The sequence below is a fragment of the Neovison vison genome, chromosome 3 (genome assembly GCF_020171115.1).
Source record: "Neovison vison isolate M4711 chromosome 3, ASM_NN_V1, whole genome shotgun sequence".
NCBI classification, from domain to species: Eukaryota; Metazoa; Chordata; class Mammalia; order Carnivora; family Mustelidae; genus Neogale; species Neogale vison.
This window is the reverse complement of record NC_058093.1, coordinates 31,205,009-31,226,960: the sequence shown is the minus strand read 5'-3', so window position 1 is coordinate 31,226,960 and position 21,952 is coordinate 31,205,009. Positions and strand designations below refer to the sequence as shown.

General features: G+C 36.4%; 1 protein-coding gene across 1 annotated transcript; it reads left to right on the top strand.

Annotated features, from left to right (window-relative positions):
- Window positions 1–1,127: 1,127 nt before the first annotated feature.
- LOC122903482 (von Hippel-Lindau disease tumor suppressor-like) lies at window positions 1,128–14,894 on the top strand. The gene is given in 4 exon segments (XM_044244353.1): window positions 1,128–1,241; window positions 1,243–1,307; window positions 1,309–1,792; window positions 14,748–14,894. Coding segments are annotated over 4 exon segments (810 nt in total).
- The last annotated feature ends 7,058 nt before the right edge of the window (window positions 14,895–21,952 follow it).

The following is a 21,952-nucleotide window of genomic DNA, read 5'->3' as shown; positions in this document are numbered from 1 at the left end:
TTGGATCCTGTTTGCTAGGATCTTGTTGAGAATCTTAGCATCCATATTCATCAGTGATATTAGTCTGAAATTCTCCTTTTTGGTAGGGTCTTTGCCTGGTTTGGGGATCAGGGTAATGCTGGCTTCATATAAAGAGTCTGGAAGTTTTCCTTCTGCTTGAAACAGCATCAGGAGAATAGGTGTTATTTCTTTTTTGAAAGTTTGGTAGAATTCCCCAGGGAATCCATCAGGTCCTGGGCTCTTGTTTTTTGGGAAGTTTTTGATCACTGCTTCAATCTCATTACTAAATATCAGTCTATTCAGGTTGTCAGTTTCTTCCTGGTTCAATTTTGGGAGCTTATAGTTTTCCAGGAATGCATCCATTTCATCTAGGTTGCTTAGCTTATTGGCATATAACTGTTGATAATAACTTCTGATGATTGTTTCTACTTCCTTGGTGTTAGTTGTGATCTCTCCCTTTTCATTCATAATTTTATTAATTTGGGCTTTCTCTCTTTTCTTTTGGATTAGTGTGGTCAATGGTTTATAGATCTTATTGATTCTTTCAAAAAACCAACTTCTAGTTTCATTTTTACGTTCTACTGTATCTCTGGTTTCTACCTCATTGATCTCTGCTTTAATCTTGATTATTTCCCTTCTTTTTTTTTTTTTTTTCCTTAGGAGCAATACATTTAATACAGTCATAAGATCTCAAATGAAAAACATATATTATCCATGCCACAGGTTTTCAATCCTCCTTGAACAACCCAAAAAAACACAGAACTCAAACTGTAGTTTTCACAGGATGAACACGAATCTCATTTGGACACAAAGACAGGTTAAAAAAAAAATTTAAACCAATGTTGAACAAATCCAGCTACAGCAGACTTCCTGACATCCCCCATCCCATCCCACCCTTGAATACACACTGCTGCCTGCGCCCCAGCATTTCTTCCTTCCCACCTAGCAGCTCAGTAACACATCAGACACAGAGACGTGTGTCACTGATTACTACAGCATGCCTAAAAAACAAAGGCCAATTTATTAACTGAATGTTGAAAGAGGGGATTAAGATGAGGTGAAAAAAAATCTAGAGGCCCGCAAATCCGGAGTCGGCGAGGCTGGGGTTGCCTAAGCTCCGGTAGGTAATGCCCCGGAAGGCAGGGAACGTGGAAGAGGCGGAGGCGGGTGCGGAGGAGGTGGGCGCCGAGGAGGTGGGTCCTGAAGAGGAAGGCGGGGAGGAGTCGGGCGCGGAGGAGTCCGGGGCCGGAAGAGTCTGATCCGGAGGAGCCGGGCGCCCAGGAGGAGATGGAGGCCGTGCAGCCGCCTGGTGCTGCGCTCGGTGAACTCCTGCGAGCCGTCGCAGGTCATCTTCTGCAACCGCAGCCCGCGCGTCGTGCTGCCGGTGTGGCTCAACTTCGACGGAAAGCCGCAGCCCTACCCGACGCTGCCGCTGGGCACAGGCGGCCGCATCCACAGCTACCGAGGTCACCTTTGGCTCTTCAGAGATGCAGGGACATATGATGGCCTTCTGGTTAACCAGACTGAGCTCTTTGTGCCATCTCTCAATGTTGATGGACAGCCTATTTTTGCCAACATCACACTGCCAGTGTATACACTGAAAGAACGGTGCCTCCAGGTTGTCCGAAGCCTAGTCAAGCCCGAGAATTACAGGAGACTGGACATTGTGAGATCACTCTATGAAGATCTGGAGGACCACCCGAATGTAAGGAAAGACCTGGAGCGGCTGACACAGGAGCATTTTGAAAATCAATGGCTGGAAGGGGAGACCGAGGATTATTTCCCTTCTTACGTGTGGAGTTGGTTTGATTTGTTGTTGATTCTCCAGTTCTTTAAGGTGTAGAGAAAGCTAGTGTATTCTGAGTTTTTCAGTTTTTTTGAGGGAGGCTTGGATGGCTATGTATTTCCCCCTTAGGGCAGCCTTTGCTGTATCCCATAAGTTTTGGACCGAAGTGTCTTCATTCTCATTGGTTTCCATGAATTGTTTAAGTTCTTCTTTGATCTCCTGGTTGATCCAAGCATTCTTAAGCAACGTGGTCTTTATCATCCAGGTGTTGGAGTTCCTTCCAAACTTTTCCTTGTGATTGAGCTCCAGTTTCAAAGCATTGTGATCTGAGAATATGCAGGGAATAATCTCAGTCTTTTGGTATCAGTTGAGTCCTGATTTGTGACCCAGTATGTGGTCTATTCTTGAGAAGGTTCCATGTGCACTTGAGAAGAGTGAGTGTTCTGTTGTTTTAGGGTGGAATGTTCTGTATATATCTGTGAGGTCCATCTGGTTCAATGTGTCATTCAATGCTCTTGTTTCTTTATTGATTTTCTGCTTCGATGATCTATTTCTGAGAGAGGTGTGTTAAGATATCCTACTGTTAATGTATTCATATCAATATGACTCTTTATCTTGATTAACAGTTTTCTTATGTAATTGGCTGCTCCCATATTGGGGGCATAGATACTTACAATTGTTAGATCATCTTGGTGGATAGTCCCTTTAACAATTATGTAGGTCCATCTGTATCTCTGACTACAGTCTTAAGTTGAAAATCTAATTTGTCTGATATGAGAATTGCTACCCTGGCCTTCTTTTGAGGCCCATTGGCATGAAAGATGTTTCTCCATCCTTTCACGTTCAGTCTGGGTGTATCTTTAGGTTCAAAATGGGTCTCTTGTATACAACATATGGATGGGTAATGTCATTTTATCCAGTCTGCAACCCTGTGTCATTTTATGAATGCATTTAGGCCATTCACATTGAGAATGATTATTGATAGGTACGTTTTTATTGACATCGTGTTACCTTTGAAGTCTTTCTTTCTGTAGATTGTCTCTATATTTCTGTTCAATGATATTCTTAGGATTTTTCCTCTTTTATAGAACCCCCCTTAATATTTCCTGCAGTGTCAGCTTGGTGGTTGCACAGTCTTTTAAGCCTTGCTGGTCTTGGAAACTCTTTATCTCTCCATCCATTTTGAATGTCAGTCTTCCTGGATAAAGTATTCTTGGATGCATGTTCTTCTCATTTAGTGCCCTGAATATATCTTGCCAGCCCTTTCTGGCTTACCAGGTCTCTGTGGACAGGTCTGCCATTATTCTGATGGGCTTTCCTCTGTAAGTAAGGAGCCTCTTTGTCCTATCAACTTTCAAGAGATTGGATCTACAATTATGATTCCTCAATTTGACTATCAGGTGCCTTGATGTTTTTTGGAATCTATAATCTTGGGTGGAAACCGTTCGGCCTCTAGTACATGAACACTGGTTCCATTCACAAGATCAGGAAAATTTTCATGAAGAACTTGTTCCACTATATCCTATCTAGACTTCTTTCTTTCTCCTCCCCTTCAGGGATTCCAATAATTCTGATGTTGGAACACTTCACGGCATCATTTATTTCCCTAATTCTATTTTCGTGGCTTCTAAGCTGTTTGTTCCAGGCTTCCTCCTGATCCTTTCTCTCTATCTGTTTGTCTTCCAGATCACTAATTCTATCTTCTGTCTCAGTTACCCTAGCTTTTAGAGAATTCAGATTAGATTGGAAATCATTGAGAGCCTTGTGAACGTCATCCCTGGTAGCTTTCAGTTCTGCCCTAACATTGTGAACATCATCCCTGGTTGCTTTCAGTTCTGCCTAATCAATTCTGTTTGGTCATCCATGGCTTTCTCCAACATAGCTATTGCCTGGATAATTGTTAGCCTGAATTCTCTTTCCGACATATTGTCTATGTTGATAGCCGTTAGCTCTGTTGCAGAAGGCCCATCTTCTGTATTTTTCTTCTGTTGGGCATTCCTCCTCCTTTCTTGACATTTTCTAATCAAACATGATTTCCACTTTAATTTTTTAAAAGATTATTTATTTATTTGATAGACAGAGATCACAAGTAGGCAGAGAGGCAGGCAGAGAGAGGAAGGGAAGCAGGCTCCCTGCTGAGCAGAAAGCTCTTTTTGGGGCTCAATCCTAGGAACTGGGATCGTGACCTGAGGTAAAGGCAAAGGCTTTAACTCACTGAGCCATCGAGGCGCCCCGATTTTCACTTTTAATCTTGAAATAAATTTTCCAGATTATTAATAAAAGCAAAGATATTTTCATATTATCTCATATGAACTCCCCCTTCTGGAAATAGTTGCTCATGTTTTCTGTCATTTTTTAAAGTATGTTGTTTACTTTAGAAAATGATAATCTTATTATGATTAGCACTTTCTAAGGCATTTAAGAAATGTTTTCTTAATGTAACATCATAAAATATTCACCTGTCTTTTCTTCTAAAATTGCTAAATTTCATTTGACATTTATGTCCTTTATCATCTGGAAGTAATTTCTGTTTATTGTATGATATGGGGATGTTTTTATATTTTTTCAATTTTTTTCCATACAGATAGTAACCTTTCTGGGTTCTAATCCTAGCAGTCTGACATGAGACTTCTATTTATGTATCAGTGTTTTAGTTATGTATTGTTTTCTTTATTTTATCTACCAATTGTCTTCTCCTTGTCAAATGTCATCCATTTTATTTTCTCCGGCTTTATTGAGATACATTTTGACATACAACATTCATAAGTTTAAGATATGCAATATGATGATTTGCTATGCCATATTCGTTATTATAGTTGATCATTAGCCTGGGTATCTGAAGGAGGAGAGGAATTTCCCAGGTTAAAGAGTTACTTTGCGTCCTTTTCTCTCCCATAAAACTCTCAGACTGTGCTTGTCAAGTTTTATTAATAATTCTTCTCAGCTCTTAATAAGATTACATTGAATCTATTTATCAGTTTGGAGAGAATTAATATCATCTAGAAAATGATATTTCTATCCATGAACATAGTCTATTTCTCCACTTATTTAGAAGAGATATGATTACAACTTTTCCTAATTTCTAAAGTTAATTTTTTTCCTCTTAAATTTCTTTAAAATGGTGTTTCTCAATGTTAACCATATACAAAAATTACCTGAGAAGTTAAAAAAAAATAATGATGCCTGAACCCTGCCCCACAACAATTAAATTCCTATCCTTGGAGATAGGGCCCTGACTTTGGTATTTTTATAAGCTGCCATGGTGATTCTCTTTTGCAGTATGGAGAGAAAATTACTTTTAAAAAGTAATTCTAGTTAGTAAATAATCTGTTTGTATTCACTAACACCAGATGTTTGTGTGATCTTAATTAAGTCTTACGTGGGACAGCTGAAAGATAAACTCCTACAGGGACAGAAGCTGCCACTGGTTAATGTGGTTGAAACAAGTAGCTTCTTTCTTTTCAAGTCTAAATCCATTCTCTTCATGCCAGTGACTGGGAAAAGTAAGTTAATTCCTCCATTACTTTCCAAAGCTGTGGAGGAATTACTGTTGGTGGCATTTCAAAAAGGAAGGAAAGTGTGCATTATTTTAGTACAGTCTTCATCAAATACAAAAACAAGGAACTCATTATAAAGGAAACTATTGATACATGTGGCTACAGTTAAAACTAAGAACAAATTATTTTTACATGAAGACACTTTATGTTGATATGAAAAACAAAAAATAAAAACAAAACAACAGTTTAATATATAAATATCTCTTTCATATCAGCAAAAGGCTGATTAACAATAAAAAATGGGCAAAGTATCTGAGTAGACAAAAGAACTCCACATAACCTGTGATAGGCGGATATCCGGATTAGTCAAATATCACCATATCAGAGAAATGCTTATAAGGTATGTTTCTTCTATGATACTATACTGCACTAATAAGGATGTATGTGACACACAACTTTTAAAAACAAATTATGAGAACATAAGTTGATAACCTTCTTCAAACAATTTGTGCATAAACATCTTCTTCTTGGAATTTCTTAAAATTGGAGAAAGTCTAAACGTATGCTAACAGGATGTTAATTAAGTATTTTATGGCATATCCATGCAGTGTTGCCCTTTTCCTTTCAGTTTTCTAGCATTTGAATTGCCATCCTATGTTTGGAGAATCTCCCCATGTGGTTTAAACAACAGAAATTAATTTCTTACCATTCTGGGGGGTAGAAGTCTGACATCAAAGTAGAAATAGGGTTGGTTTCTTCTAAGGAATCTTTCCTTAGCTTGCAGATGGTCTTCTCCCTGTGTCTTCACATTGTCTTTCATCTGTACCTGTTCGTGTCCAAATTTCCTTTCTTTATAAGGATAACAGTCCTATTGGATTAGGGCTCACTCTAACAATCTCGTTTTAATTTGTTTGCTTCCTTAATGACCCTCTCTCCAAATACAGTCATATTATGATACAACTGGGAGTTAGGACTTCAACATAAGAACTTTGGAGACACATTCCTGAACCCATAACACTCATTTTTCCAGCTTATCTTTCTGATAGGATGTCAGCATTTGACTTGGGTTCAGCCAATCAGATTCATTCCCTCTGGAATTTGAATTAGGGCATAGTTATGCAAAGAAACATGGCCAGCAGAAAATTCTTTCTGGCAGAGGTAAAAGATAGTGCTTGCAACATCCAGGTTCTAAGTCAATGTAGTTCTGGGTTGGAAGCTGCAGCATCTGGAATAAAGATACAGAAGCTGTAATGTCTTCACCAGACTTGTTCTGCCTCTTCCATTGTTCATGCCATTTTATAAGCTTGCATCTTCAGCCTTCTTGGTGATCTCATGAGATGTTCAATGTCCTCCCAATATATTTATCTCTCCTTAAATCAGCCAGAGTTGGTTTCTATGACATAAAATCAACAACACTGACTGCTACATCTCATATGGTGGAATAGTATATAGCCATCAAAATAAGATTTTCTAAGAATTTTAATGGCAGTAGAAAAATACGTAAGATATACTACACAGTGAAAAAGAAGGTTATTATACTATGAGCTCAATTTTATTTGAACACTGTGTATGTGGGCCCATAGACAATAACTGATATTTATAGTGATTGTCTCTTTTTGTTGAGATTATAGTTGACTTGTATTTTCTCTCTTAGACTTGATGAATTTTGCAAATATTCTTATACATTACCTTTATTACCATACAACAATTAGAAAAGAGAAATTGAACAAACATGGCCTTACTGGAATTTTCCTCACTTCCCTATGGTTGGCCCAGATGTATCTCTTTGTGCTTCCACGGAGATCTTTATGACAACTCTCACTACTCCTCATGTTTCTAACATGGTCCTTAGGACTCTGAATTTGCCTTTGAGTACTTCCTCCCAATTATAAGTTTCTTTAAGAAAGTTACTAAACTTGGGGCGCCTGGGTGGCTCAGTGGGTTAAAGCCTTTGCCTTCGGCTCAGGTCTTGATCCCGGGGTCCTGGGATTGAGCCCCACATCAGGCTCTCTGATCAGCGGGGAGCCTGCTTCCTCCTCTCTCTTTGCCTGCCTCTCTGCCTACTTGTGATCTCTCTCTGTCAAATAAATAAAATTCTTTAAAAAAAAAAAAAAGAAAGTTACTAAACTTTACATTCCTATATGACTAGTGCCAAGTAGAGTAGCTGGCTTAGAGCAAATGCACAGCAAGTGTTTGTTCAATGAAAGAATAAAGCTACTTTTATATAATTTGATTATATTCTTCAGTTGAATTTTGTTTCTGTTACAACTACAATTCTAATATTACTATATTCTTGAGCTTTCATGTGGTTTGATGATTTATGTAATGAAGGGAATATTAATATTATTATTTTAGAGTTTTCCCCATTTATAAAGTAGGTATATTAACAATAGTTTTCTCCCTTACTGGTGAGAAGTGAATAAAAGGATGGAAGAAATAAGCCTATTTAATGGGTTGTCTAGTACCTAAAAGAGGTAATTAGTTATGTTAACTATTAATAACATCATCAAATCATTAAGTCAGATATAGAGCTAGCTGTATTTTATTTTGTGTTCAGTTCTAATATAATAGTCTAGCTTAGTCTCAAGCCACTGATAGATAATCAAATTCAAGTTTTAGGTAACACTCTGATAAAATACAATTAGGAGAACTATTTCATGGATTGTAATTTTATTCAAACTTAGCACATGATTCTACTCTAGCTCCAAACAATTTGTTCAAGCAGGCCAATCAGATTCTTGGTCTAAGGGAGTGGCTTGTGGCTTCTTGATGGCGGAACACTCTGGACCCATGTTCATCTTAGAACCCATTTACAATGAGATAAGGAGCTCATGCCTGAATGTAAATCTACACACTATCTTCTTTATCAAGAAGGTTTGTCTATGAAAAGATCGTCAGCTGTACTTAACTGCACCATTTTTTTTTTTGCATTTGTTTTTTTTGTTTAACTGCACCTTTAATAACCACGTCACCCTCGTCCCCAACAACAGATGTAAAGGACCACAAATTCCCCCAGCTGAAGGTTCCACTGATTCTGGAATTTCCAAAGTTCATCCGTTAATTCCTTCTCTCTTTCTAAAAATTGATTTATTTTCTTTGTTTGCTAAAGTAACCAAAGTAACTAATAAGGTAGGACTATAAAAATGTGATACTGGAGCCTAGGAATATGGATTCCGAACTCATGGTCTTGGAGGTTGTCATCAGAGCTATGGTGGGAAGACACACAAAAGAACACCACCGAGGAATAGAGTTTAGTGGTAAGAAGAAATACCTTGAAGCAAGAACTAGTTTATTTGAGGGACTAGGATTGGAAGAGGCATAATCAGAAGCGATCAGGAAGGGATATCAGAGAGTGGGGAAGAGCCAGAAATACATGTCATAAAATTCTTGGGAGGAAAATATTTGCCAGAAAAGATACTAGCCTACTGCTTCAATTGGATGGGCTGTGCATGGTCACAAATAAACTCAAGTCTTTTAGTGACTTAACCTAACAGAAGTCTATTTCTTGCTCACATAACAATACAAGATGGATGGCCCTGGTTCCTGGGTGATTCAGGGGAATATGCTCCTTGACTCTCATGGCACCAGACTTCATAAGACCTTGCTGTTACTGGCTGAGAAAGAAGGAGAGAGAGATTACTGGGGGAAGTTTTTGATTTGGAAGTGACTTATGTCCTCCTGCTTATATTCCTTTGGCAAGAACTAGCCAGAGCTAAATGTAAGTGCCAAGAGTCAGGTGGCCTCTTCCTAGAAATAATCTGTACTATGAGAGGAGTAGATACATCCTGGAAGACAGGTGGCTTCTCTCCCTTGGGGTTTGATGTCCCAGCAAGGCTAAGAAAATGAGGCCTGAGGAATATTGTGGCTGCATTTGGTGATTTCAAGTTATATTGTGATGTGCAGTAGGGTGAGAGGGACTGAAGCCATTTTTCATTTGTTAAAAGATATTTGAAGAGATGCAGCCAGAAGAGATAAGTTTCTTTTTCAAATAGGCAGCCAGTGCATGGTCAGTAAAAGAAAAAAAAAAAAAACAGATTGAAAAGGTAGTAAGATGGAAGACAAGGTTTTATTTTTACAATTACATTGAGCTGAGTGTGTACAAAGTAGAAAGAATTGTAAATGAAACAAGGACAGCAAGAGAAGAAAACATAGGTGCAGGGATTAGCAATGGGTGGGAAGAGGTTGAGTATTCCGGAAAGACTAGAGATTAAAAACAAGGATGGACATGCGTGGTACATCAGTGAAGAAAACATTTCACTGTCAAGCACTGTCCAGAAAAGCAGGAAGAAAGGCCGTTTGCTTAGGTTGAGGGATAGGGATGTAGGGTAGGGCTTCAGGGGACTATAACAACTCTGGAAACTCCAACGTAAACCTAAGGAGAGAAGTCAAGAAATAAATAAAAGAATAGCTAAGTAGAGGAGAGCACAAAGCTGGGGTTAGAGAGTTCGAGACATTCCAACCGAACAATGAACTCTTGGTCATAGTCTCTAGTCTCCTTTCCATATAAGTAATTTCCCATTCTCGTTTTTTGTTGTTGTTCTTGTTGTGTTTTAGGAAATGATTTATTTTAAGCATCAGTTAAGCTAGGCACAACTTTTAAGGTCAAACCAGTAAACTCTATGAATCGACTGGAGATCATAATTTCTCTTTTCAGTGCTTGGTACTGTAGGTTGGCAAAGAAACATAGCAAAGTGCACATGAAAAAAAAAAGTCTTGTAAAATTACTGAAATATACAAATTGAGGGTGTTATTTTTACTTATCATTTTATATTTCAAATAGCTTCTGAGTAATGATCCTTATAAATGTTTGTTCACAAATAGAGGTATGAATTCTGTGTGGGTGTTAATACCATTTAAAAACTGGAATTACTTAAGATGCATTATTGGTGCAGAGGGTGGTAGTTATTTTTTCCTTCTAATATGAGAATAAATACAAATAACATTCTTAGAGAAGAGTGAAGTAATTTTTACTCAGCTGAGTGACAATGTTTTCAATTTTATGACTTTTCTTAGCCTACAGGTTGTTATTTTGCAAAGTGACTTTAAGAATAATCTTTTTTTCCTTCCATTCTTCCTAGGAAACACTAAACCTATCCATTATCAAAGTCTCCTACCAGTTTAAACACAATTTTAGAACTATAACTTTTTCTAGGCCAAGAAGGAGCCAGCAATCTCCACCCAGAAGGCATTTTATAACCCACCAAACTCACCTCAGGATGAGCCAGATTATAAAGGAAAAAAAAATCATCCCACATTCAGGCTTTAATTGGAATATTTCTAATTAGATATAGAAATGATTATTTATATACACATATACAAGCACATGCACACATAAACACACTCAAAAATATATCTTTGGCTATTTTTTTAGTCTTTTTAGGATTATTTTCTCAGTCATATCAACATCGAGTGAAACTATGAGCCTAAAAGAAAATTAAAAAGCATATTTTAATATGGTGACATTTTAAAATAAAAACTCAAAAGCACTCACTATCTTAGACTTACTTCTTTTGGAAAAATGGGAGTACATTAAAAACCTTTTAATATCCATACTCATCAATCTATATGATATTTTATACAAAATAAATAAAATTGCGTTTTCACTTGAGAAAAGGAAATGTAAATGTAACTTAAAATTGAATTTGGTTCGCATCGGTTCTAGAATTCTAATATATAAGCATTGTGCCTGAAGAAAAAAAAATTTATGGAAATTTTTAAAAGTATTCATGGGCTAAGCTTCAATAAAAGTTCAGATTGTTTCAATAAAATAGAATAGCAAATGGTTCATTTTATTACATTGAGTCCGAAATGACTATATATGGTAGGTTTACGTGTGTGTGTATGTCACATATATGTCATTATATATATATATTATATATGGGTTAAATCACATATATTTCTCTCTATATACATATATAAAATTGTTAAAAGGGGGCTAAACTCCCATAAGCTATACATGATCTTAAAATACCACAATATAATGAAATCACTACAAGTTGGTTTATTACATTTTTTCTCATGTATCTGATTTTTCTAAAGCTAGAGAAAAAATTACCAAATGTTTATAGACAGATGGTTTAAACTTAATCAGATTAAGTATCAACATGGAAATCAATTCAAGGTCTGAAAATTCCAAGAATGTTTTAAAAAAATCTATAACAAGGCAACTTCACAAGACAGAATTAGGCAGAGCACTCATATTTCATCTGCCGGATTTATTCTGCAATTGACTTGTTAAGTGTCCCTCAAATAAGCTGTCTTTGTAAATGGTTGCCAAAGTACATTTCTGAATTTAGTATAAATGTATTGTTTGACAGTTGGGATTTGAAAAGTTTAACTAGTTTCTTTCTCTTTAAAAACTAGCTTCAGTACGAGATTGTCTAACTTTAAAAAGCACAATAAGTTCCAGATTGATAGTATCCATCTTTAACTTCAACTTTGGTAGAATACTGAATGATCACAATTTTGGTAGAATACTGAATAATAATACACAATTTTGGTAGAATACTGGATAATCTGAATGATACTGAATAATCACAATTTTGATGGATATTCATTGCTGTTATGTACAGTTAATTCATTATTATTTTTTCTAAATCTATCTTATCTATCATCTATCCTTTCGTTTGACTTCCTTAAGTAGACTTGAACATAAAAATGTTCATCTTGATGAGATATGCATACTCTCAAATTGCTTGCAGCATTATTTATAATAGCCAAGATTTGGAAACAACTCAAATGTCGATCAACAAATGAATGGATAAGAAAATATGGTACAGGGGTGCCTGGGTGGCTCAGTGGGTTAAGCCTCTGCCTTCAGCTCAGGTCATGATCCCAGAGTCCTGGGATCGAGCCCCGCATCGGGCTCTCTGCTCAGCAGGGAGCCTGCTTCCTCCCCTCTCTCTCTGCCTGCTTCTCTGACTACTTGTGATCTCTGTCTGTCAAATAAATAAATAAAATCTTAAAAAACAAAAGAAAGAAAATATGGTACAGCCATACACTGGAATATTACTCAGCCTTAAAAAATAAGAAAATCCTACCATCTGTGACAACATGGATGGACCTAGACAACCTCATGCCAAGTGAAATAAGGTAATCACAGAAGAGCAAATACTGCATGGTTCCACTTTTATGAGGTATTTAAAATAGTCAAACTCATAGAAGCTGAGAAGAGAATGGTGTTGCTAGGGCATGAGGAGTTGTTTAATGTGTGTAAAGTTGCAGTAATAAGATGAGTAAATTTTAGAAATCTGTTATAAACACAGAGCCTACAGTTAATAGCTTGATGTGCACTTAAAAACCTGTTAAGAAGATAGATCTCATGCTAAGTGTTCTTACCACAGAAATAAAACAAAGCCTAACAAACAAACAATAAAAACAAGGAAACACACAAAATCTTTTGGAGGTGATGGATGTATTTATAACTTTGCTCATGAGGATGGTATCACAGGATACACCCTGTCCACACTCATCAAGATATGTGCATTAAATATGTTCAAATTTTTGTGTATGAAGTATATCTCAATAAAGTTAAGGAAAGAAATCTATTTGTGGTGGGAATAAGCTTAGCTCTTCCTTAGTTTAATCATATCTTCACTTTTCATTTGAGGAAAGAAAGGGCAGGTAAACATTCTTTACGCCAAAGCAAGTTTTTCGTCAAGTCCATCTTAGTGTCTGGGTCACCTGATTTATAATATAAAGCTCCAAAATTAGGCAACATGTGACCTTTTCAGATGTTTATTTAAAAGGAGTAGGGAATTTGGGTAAATTGGAAGGAGAGGTGAACCATGAGAGACTATGGACTCTGAAAAACAATCTGAGGGGTTTGAAGTGGCAGGGGGGTGGGAGGTTGGGGTACCAGGTGGTGGGTATTATAGAGGGCACGGCTTGCATGGAGCACTGGGTGTGGTGAAAAAATAATGAATAATGTTTTTCTGAAAATAAATAAATTGAAAAAAAAAAACAAAAACCAAAAAACTCTTTTGTAACACCAATTACTTTGTAAGTTGGATTATGGTGATGTATGTACTTTCTTTCCTCTGCTTCTCCCCCTACCCCACACTTGTAGGTGTTTCAGGACCTACTCAAAAACACTGGGGTCAAGTCCTCTAAGTTCATACCTATGAGCTCCAAAGTACAAACCATGACTTCCAATGAATAAAAGCTTTTATCTTCACAAAGAACAGCCTTGGTATAGTTAATGCAAACTTGCCCCTACCTTCCTACAAAAACGATGATCTAGAATCAGTTTTACCTAGCTGAAATATATAGTCAAGTATAGTCACCAGGGTAATTCAAGTCCAACTTCTGTTTTTGCCTGAATTTGCTAGATTGCTGCCTCACCTTATGGGTCTTAATTAACTATACTGTCAGAATATGATTCAAGAACTTAGCTCAGGGTTTTAGGAAAATGTGAAATCTTCTTGGAACCACTAGTACCTCTTTCTCTCCCTACAGCTGTCGGAAGGTTTTTAAGGCTGTTGTGGTTGAATGGCAACTTTTCCCAATGGTATAAATAGCATTTCTATCCTGAACCCCTTCTTCCTACCAATGACCCCTTGGAAGCCATTGGGCCACCATATATTTCCATGAGTCTTACACATCTTACTCCATTATTTTCATTGTTATTTTAAACAAGAAATAGAATTTCTATTTTTACTTTATATTCCTTTATTCCCTGAAGATGAAAGAGATGATTAAGAAATTTATAAAAGTTGAATAGCTCCCACTCCCTCCCACCTCCTACTTTATTGAAGAGTGTGGGGTGTCTGAGACTCTAAAATACCAAACTCAAGGGACTATGCTCATGTTCCAGATCTTAGGACTAATCCATGCAAAGGGTTACAGTTTGTTCTTCATTTAAAAACTCTGGATACCAATCTGTCATGTAATCAGTGGTGAACAACGAAGGCAGGAACATGAAAAAGATAGTTCTTGTCATAGGGATAATATCACAACTGCCTATTTAAATTTCCATCCTACATATTTTTTTTCTTCCAAATATTTCAGGGTGACAAGCAATTTCTGTTTTGTAAAATGTAACTTTCAGTTTAAGTAACAGCTTCTTAAAAGTTGTTTTGATCATCTCAACTTCAAAATAAGAATCTCAAAGGAGAAAATTGCAAAATAATACTTTTGCTGTAATGCCCTAGAAAAGCCATAAATACTTACTCAATTCAAACAAACAAAATGAAAAAGAATTCCCTTGGTATATAAGTATGTTCAAATCAATTAATTAATAAGAAGAGAGTATCTATTAAGTTCTGAGTGTTGTTTTATGCCGACGTTAAAATTCTCTAAGGAGATTTTTAACATCTGCATATAAAATGATGACTTACGAAATATGTCATTGAATATGAGTATTGTTCATCTTATCTACTGTGGTGTTACAAACCACCTTAAAATTTAGTGGTTTTAAACAACAAACACCATTTATTTTGCCCATGAATTTATAATTTGAGCAGGGTTTGGCAGAGAACAGTGATCCTTGCTACATTCAGTATCAGGAGGAGCAGCTCGACTTGTGGGCTGGAGGACCAACTTCCAAGATGGCTACTGACATGGCTGGCAAGTTGGTGCTGCCTGTTAGCTGGGAGTGCAGCAGGGGCTGAAGTTTGGGAGTCTCCGTTCTCTTCCATGTGGGCCTTTCATGTTGTGTGGGTTTCCTCTCCACATGGTGGCTGCATGCCAAGGGCAAGTATCATGACAGAGAGAGTCAGGAGGAAGCACTACAGCGTTTTATGACTTGGCTTAATCAAAGAGTATCATGTCCATTCCATTCTATTCGCTAAAAGCAAGTCGCTAAGGTCAGTTTATATTCAGCCCACATCCAAGGGAAAAAGGAATTAGTCTCAATGTCTTGAAGAAAGGAAGGTCAGAGAATTTGTGGGCATATTTTTAAAACCACTACAATATAAAATGAGGGATGCTAAAAATGAGTTCTAGATAAATTCTGATGAACTTGAAAGGTCAATTCTTCCTTAAGTTATAATTTTTAAATGCCATTTATTGAACTTTTAGCATATGCTTTACATCCGTTTTTAGTAATCCTTATACAAATTCTATGTAAGTATTTTCCATTTTACAGATGAAGGAATTCATAGTCAGAGTAAGAACGGATTTTCCCAAGGTCACACAGACAGTAAATGGTAAGACCAAGGATTTAAAAATGGATTCTTTCTGCTACCCCATGCTAATGTTCTAAGGAAAGGGTGAGATTTGACCCAGAATTTGGCAGCTGGAGTGAGATTTAAGTGTCCAGAAAAGAATAATGATGTTCTTTTTCTGCAAAGTTATGTGATAAAAGATACAGGAATGCACCAGATAATTTTCACAAGAATCATTTGGCTGTATCAGCATATTTATGTGTTTGTCTTGATGACCATACCTGAGACAGGTGTAGAATGAAGACAGTGTATTGGTCCTTGCTTTCTGGGAGGTCGGACAAAGGATATGACAAAAGCCTTTCGAGTGGTTTTAGTGTATTCTCAGGGGGATCAGGGCCAGTGAAGAGAGGGCTGGGTTGTGGAGGAATTGGCAGACTAGAGCCAAGTAAGTCATCTTAGACTAGCCACTAAAGCTTACTAGTAAGATGTCAGCTAAGTCAATATATACATTACAATTACTAGAATTATTACCCACTTGGAATTGGGTGCTACCTTTTTTCCATAAAGAACATATGGTACTCTGTGTGGGTGTGGGCAGTCAGGCTTTATAAAACATTTTTCTATGTTCTTCTTTAAGAAGTTGCGGGATACTACTGTCTTAAATTTTATATTAATCCATTTTGAGTTGTGAAATGAACAGTTGCATTCTTTTACTCAAGAAAAAAATTTAAATCACTTTTGTTTAAAAAACACTAATGCCTTTTATGAGCCAGACACAGTGGCACATGGTTTACAAGTATTAAAACACACACACACACACACACACACACACACACACACACATCAACTATACTTACTATTCCTGTAATACTTGATAATTCTTGTAATACGACCATAAAGGTTCACCACTATTGTGCCTTTTTTGTGTGTGAGTGAAGAATAGGGAAAAGAAAAGTTGATCTGGGTCCATCTCACAAGCAGTTGTTGTGTAAAAGAAAGGACCCTCAAATGTTAAAAATTGCTGATGTCTTGAGAATCTCACTAACTTCTAGGAGTCTTGTTTTCTTCTGTCTAAAGTTGCCATGAGAATTAGAAGAGTTGCTTTGGGATACGTGGGTGGCTCAGTCAGTTGAGGGTCTGACTCTTGATTTTGGCTCAGGTCATGATCCCAGGGTACTAGGATTAAGCCCTGCGTGGGGCTTCACACTCAGAGAGGAGTCTGCTTCAGATTCTCTACCCCCATCCCACTCACACATTCTTTCTCTCTCTAAAATAATTAAATAAATCTTTAAAAAAAAAGAATGAGATGAAATAATCTATGGGGAAATGTATGAGAAAGTGAAGTAAAGAATTATCAAAATATTGAGTAATACTTTGTTAAAGAGGATGAATGATTGGCTGTGTCGCCAGACCACACAGCGCAGCTTTGGACAAGGGCCATTGGTCTGTAATCATGTAAAATATCTTTTAATTCACATACGTCTTTTAACCAACATCTCTCCTAGATTGGCTCTGGAGTTACTTCTATTATTGGCTCAACTGATAATTAGAAAACAAATGTGTATTAAAAACAATAAAATTTGTCTTTTTTGTATGATAAAGGTAAGTATGCATAGCCATCTTAGACTCCACCATGACTGGCTTAACCATGACTCTATCACTGACCCTTCCAGCTTTTTAATTTTTTTTGCTAATAAAACATTTTTTTCCTTTTGTACACAATACTGATTAAAAAAAAAGTTACCTTTACAAAATACTTACTTTTTAAAAATTGTGACCTTTACTTTATTTATCACAGATCTATCTATACTGTTGCACTCTAACAAAGTATAGATGAAAAACTCATTTGCTAAGACCAAATATATGTAACTTTTCATGAAACTTCAACCAGGACAAAAGTGCAATAATATGTGTGTGTGTGTGTGTGTGTGTGTGTGTATGTGTGTGTTTGTGTATATATATGTGTATACACACACAATGTATATATGTATATATACACAGGACAAGTGAAATACATACACATTATGTGTTGCATATTATGTGTTAAATATACATAAAATATTTAAAAATACATGTTAAATTAAATACATAAGTTTCCTCTTCTTCATATACATGACATACATGTATTTAATTTATGTGTAGTTTATATATTTAACATTCAAATTTGTATTTGTTTTAACATATATTTAATTTGCCCCAAGATTTCATTGCCACCTCTAGATAATTTTGACTTCCGACTACAAATACTATAGTGACAAAATAATGCAATACCATCTGAAGGGGAGGAAAAAACCCAAACAGTATGCTAAATCTTAGTCTTTGAACTATTTTAAAATATTTCTAGCACTTCACACTTAAATATTTTGTAAAAGCAGAATTATCTGTCAGACATTCCATGATGTACATATTTTTTTCTTTATAGAAGCTTTTAAGTTTCCATAAAAAGTCACACTTGCTTAAAATAGAAAATGAGTAGTTAAATCATCACAAATCTAGCCATAATGTAGACTTTGCTCTTTACTTCTAAAAAGAAGTTATGGCTAGAAATAATGATGTTTTGGTTGTAACCGTAACATATAACAATAACAGTGTAACAGTGATAGTAATCACAGTCACTGTAATAAGGATAGAAACCATCTATTGAGTATGAACCATCTATTTTTGGTGTGTCTTTTACAAATATGCTATTAAGTAATGCTTAAAATAATACACAGGACAAGTGAAATTTGTTTCCATATACAGACAAAAAGACTTTGGTTCAGAGAGGTTAAATGACTTGCCCCAGAAATGGTAAAACCAGAACTCAAATTCAGGCTTTTTTTTTCCCCATTAAATGATGCTTATAAAGGAAGATCCTGAAACACAGATTTGAAATTCACTGGCTATCCTATGATTATAGATTATTGTTGTCAACCTAAGCATTTTGTCAGATTTCCAATTCTTTTATTTAAAAAAAAAAAAACCACTTAACATTTATTTATTTATTTGAGTAATCTCTTCATCTAACATGAAGCTTGGACTCATAACTTTGAAATCGAGAGTCGTATGGCTTTTCGACTGAGCCAGCCAGGCACCCCTTCCATTCTTCTAATAATTCTTTCTACTTTGGAATGATAGTTTACATTATTTAAGTGCTTTAAAATTGCAAAATGCATTTACATGTGTTTTCTCTCATTTCCCCTCGACATTTTTAGTCTCATTTTACAAACTGGACACTAGTTTATATTATAACTAGATCGTGGTTTCTTATATGGTGATCATGTTTACAGAGCTAAGCTACCTTCTGTCATGAGTGCACACAGAAAGAGCTCAATAAATAGTTGGGTAAATGAGTGCCCTTTAAAGAGGCATGTGTCCCTGTTGACAGAAGTAGTAACGAACTACTCATACCAAACAAGTAAGACCAAACAAGTAAAACTGAGGAGAAGCACCCCCAGAAAGGTCAGAGAAAGACAATGACCCACAGACCCCAGTCTCTAGAGGCCTTGGTCTACTTCATGCATCAAAGACTTAAAAACCATCCACTGGACTCTTCTCCATGACTCTTTTTCTAGAACACTCTTGAACATATGCAGCCCTTCTGAGCACAGTCCCAGATTGTAGAGTGTGCTCACTCAAACCCAGAATTTTAAAGAAATAATAAAGGATAGCAACACAATTTTCCACATACTCTAAGCTCTTTTGTGTCCATGAATATGGTGGCCTTTCCACAACTCCATCTGTCAACCAATCAATTAAAAATGAAAAGTAAAAATTAAAAAAAAATAAAAATGAAAAGCACAATACACTACTTGAGGTTTCCTAACACAGTCTGTCACTTTTCTTCTCCTGTGTACGTAGTGGATGCTTTTTTAGCAAGCCATGCTTTCTGCAAACTTCCCCGTTCTCCACAAAGCAGGAGATGTGCAGATATTTTAGGGGACCAGCTTCTAAAGAGACATGTGGAAAATAGTCACCAGTTGTTTTTACATTCATTTTTCATCATAGACCTTTGAGAACAAATGACGCTTAAAATGGACATTTCCATAGAAATTTAGCATTTGCCCTATTCTTTTTCAGCTACATGATATGCATTCATGAAGTGCATCCACTGTACACTTGAAATTCAATGACGTAAGCAAGAGTGACCAATACTGCTTGAGAGACTATAGCATCCAGAGGAAACAAAGCTGATCTGCTATTCAGAAGTCTAGAAATATAATTACAGCTCTATAACAACATTCTGGAATTAAACCCATTGACTTCCCCTGTAATTGATAACTTTCTTGGTCATCTCCATCTGTAGCAATGCAAATGGCAGTTACTACTCAGGAAGGTTGGAGGGAAGAAGAAACTACTCTAGGTGAATTGACTAGTCTGTATTCTTTGAAGGAAAGGTGTTGATTTCATTTAAAATGTAACTGCACTTAAATGAGTCTGAATAAGCTCTGAATGGCATGTGGAACCTAGAATGGGTTCAAAATTAGGCCAATGAAAAATGTGGTTTTATTTCCATTGAAAGCCAAGGAATCGTCTTCAATGTAAGTTTTAGTGTCATAATGTTGACACGTAACTTACGTATAGACAATTCCTCTTGGAGTGGAAGGTCAGGCAATTAATCCATTGCATCACCCATTCACCTATATGTGCCAGCTATTTGGGAGAACTTGAAAAAATGATGGAAAATTCTTAATAATCTTTGACATTACAATACTTATACTTAGACTCTGGCTATCCCAGAATGATGCTTCCCTGTTAGAATGGCTAGTCAATCTCACCACATGATGGAAAACAGATGTAAGATTAGGATGCAAAGTAGTTTTCCAGATCCTTAGTCCCAGCATGCTGCACCGTCCAGCCCCAAAGTTAACCAGCCAAGTGCTGACACATGTCTTACAGCAAAATATCCCTCACAGCCACAGTTCAAAGGCCTCGCTACCCTCCAGGGCAATTAATACAGCATCACGTTCAATGGTGCTTGAACCAAATCCATTGAATCCTCAGGGGAGAAATAACGAAGCAATCGCAGAGCTCAGACAAGAGCAGCATGTAGTGGTGGCTAAGGTTTCAGTCCCTGAAAGCGTAGCTTTTCCCGAAAGCACGTGTAGGATTCCATATTTACTCGAAGGGAGCTATGCTCAGATTGCGTAATCTGCTTAGAGCACAGTTCTTGTAAGACAGCATGAAAACCGAAGCATAGTTATTTAATAAGAAAGAAAGGAAAGAAGACAGGAGAAGGAGAAAGAGAGAGAGGGGGAGGAGAAGGAGGAGGCAGAGAAGAAGGAAGAGGAGGAGGAGGAGAGTGGGGAGGGGAAGAGAAGGAGAAGAGGAAGACTAGAAGGAAAAGAGGGAGGGAAGGAGGGAAATCTATTTATAGATGTTCGTCTGCCATAGTAGAGATTTTCAAGTTTGACCTATTGGAGATAACCAGAAAAACCAAAACCGTGTGTTCCTTTAATAAAACTGGACGCTACTGTTGGTGTGTACTACCAGGACACCTGAAAGAGCTCCTTTCTGAGATGTGAAGTAAGCGTGGTTTAATTCCATGCAGGATTATGTTTTTCTCAGCCATCCTGAGCATTCCTTAAAGATATTGGATCAAGGAATGGTGGCAAACAAATTGTATTGGTTAAATTTTCAAATAAAATCTAAATCATAACAAGGTGTTTTGCATTCTTTTATATGCAAATTACAAATAAATATTTTTACTTTTGGCTGGACCTGGAAGCAACCACCATGATTAGCAGCTTCTGAAGCTGCCTGGAACCCTGATTAATGAGTCAAGCACTTTCAGATGCCACGTTCGCTCTTGCAGGCCACGGTGGCACCACTTAGCATTTTGTAAGAAGTAATAATCCAGTGGTCAGAAAGAACAATTCAATGTTCCTGGGTGCTTGTCTTTTACAGAAGCTGAAAAAAATAAGATGTATTCAACTTTCAATTATCCACACTCGGGTTGCACTGTCTGTGGCCCTTACGAGTTTTCATGTGCTGTGCCCATCAGCTGGGTCAGGAAGATGGCATTACTATGCCATGGAGTACACCCAAGATACAGATTAGCAGAATATATTTGCAGTCTTTGCCATTCTTCCCCTCTCTAAAATGTATACAAGACATATATCGTTCACTAAAGAAAGCATAGCTAAACAAAAAATTCCAGTCACTTAAGGATGACTCTGTTAAATCTTCACAGAAGTCATTCTATGTTTTATTTATTTAAAACATAAAAGATCTTATTTTATATTTTATTTTCTGCACAAATACATATAAACATAAAAATAATAAAATATTTTATTTTCTATATTCTATTTTATATTTTTATAATTTTTAATAATTAATTATGATTTATAGTTTTATTTTATTTATTTTATTATGATCAATTTGTTATATTTTATAATTTATTGTAATTTATAAAAATTTATAAAATATATTTTTGTATTTTATGTTTTGTTATATATATATGAGCAAAATCCCACATGTATTTATACACATATTGATATTACGTTGGAAAGATTGAGAGTGTGGTCTCTGTAGCTGGCTGTCTAAGTGTACAGATTACATCTGTCACTTATTAGCTGTTTTAT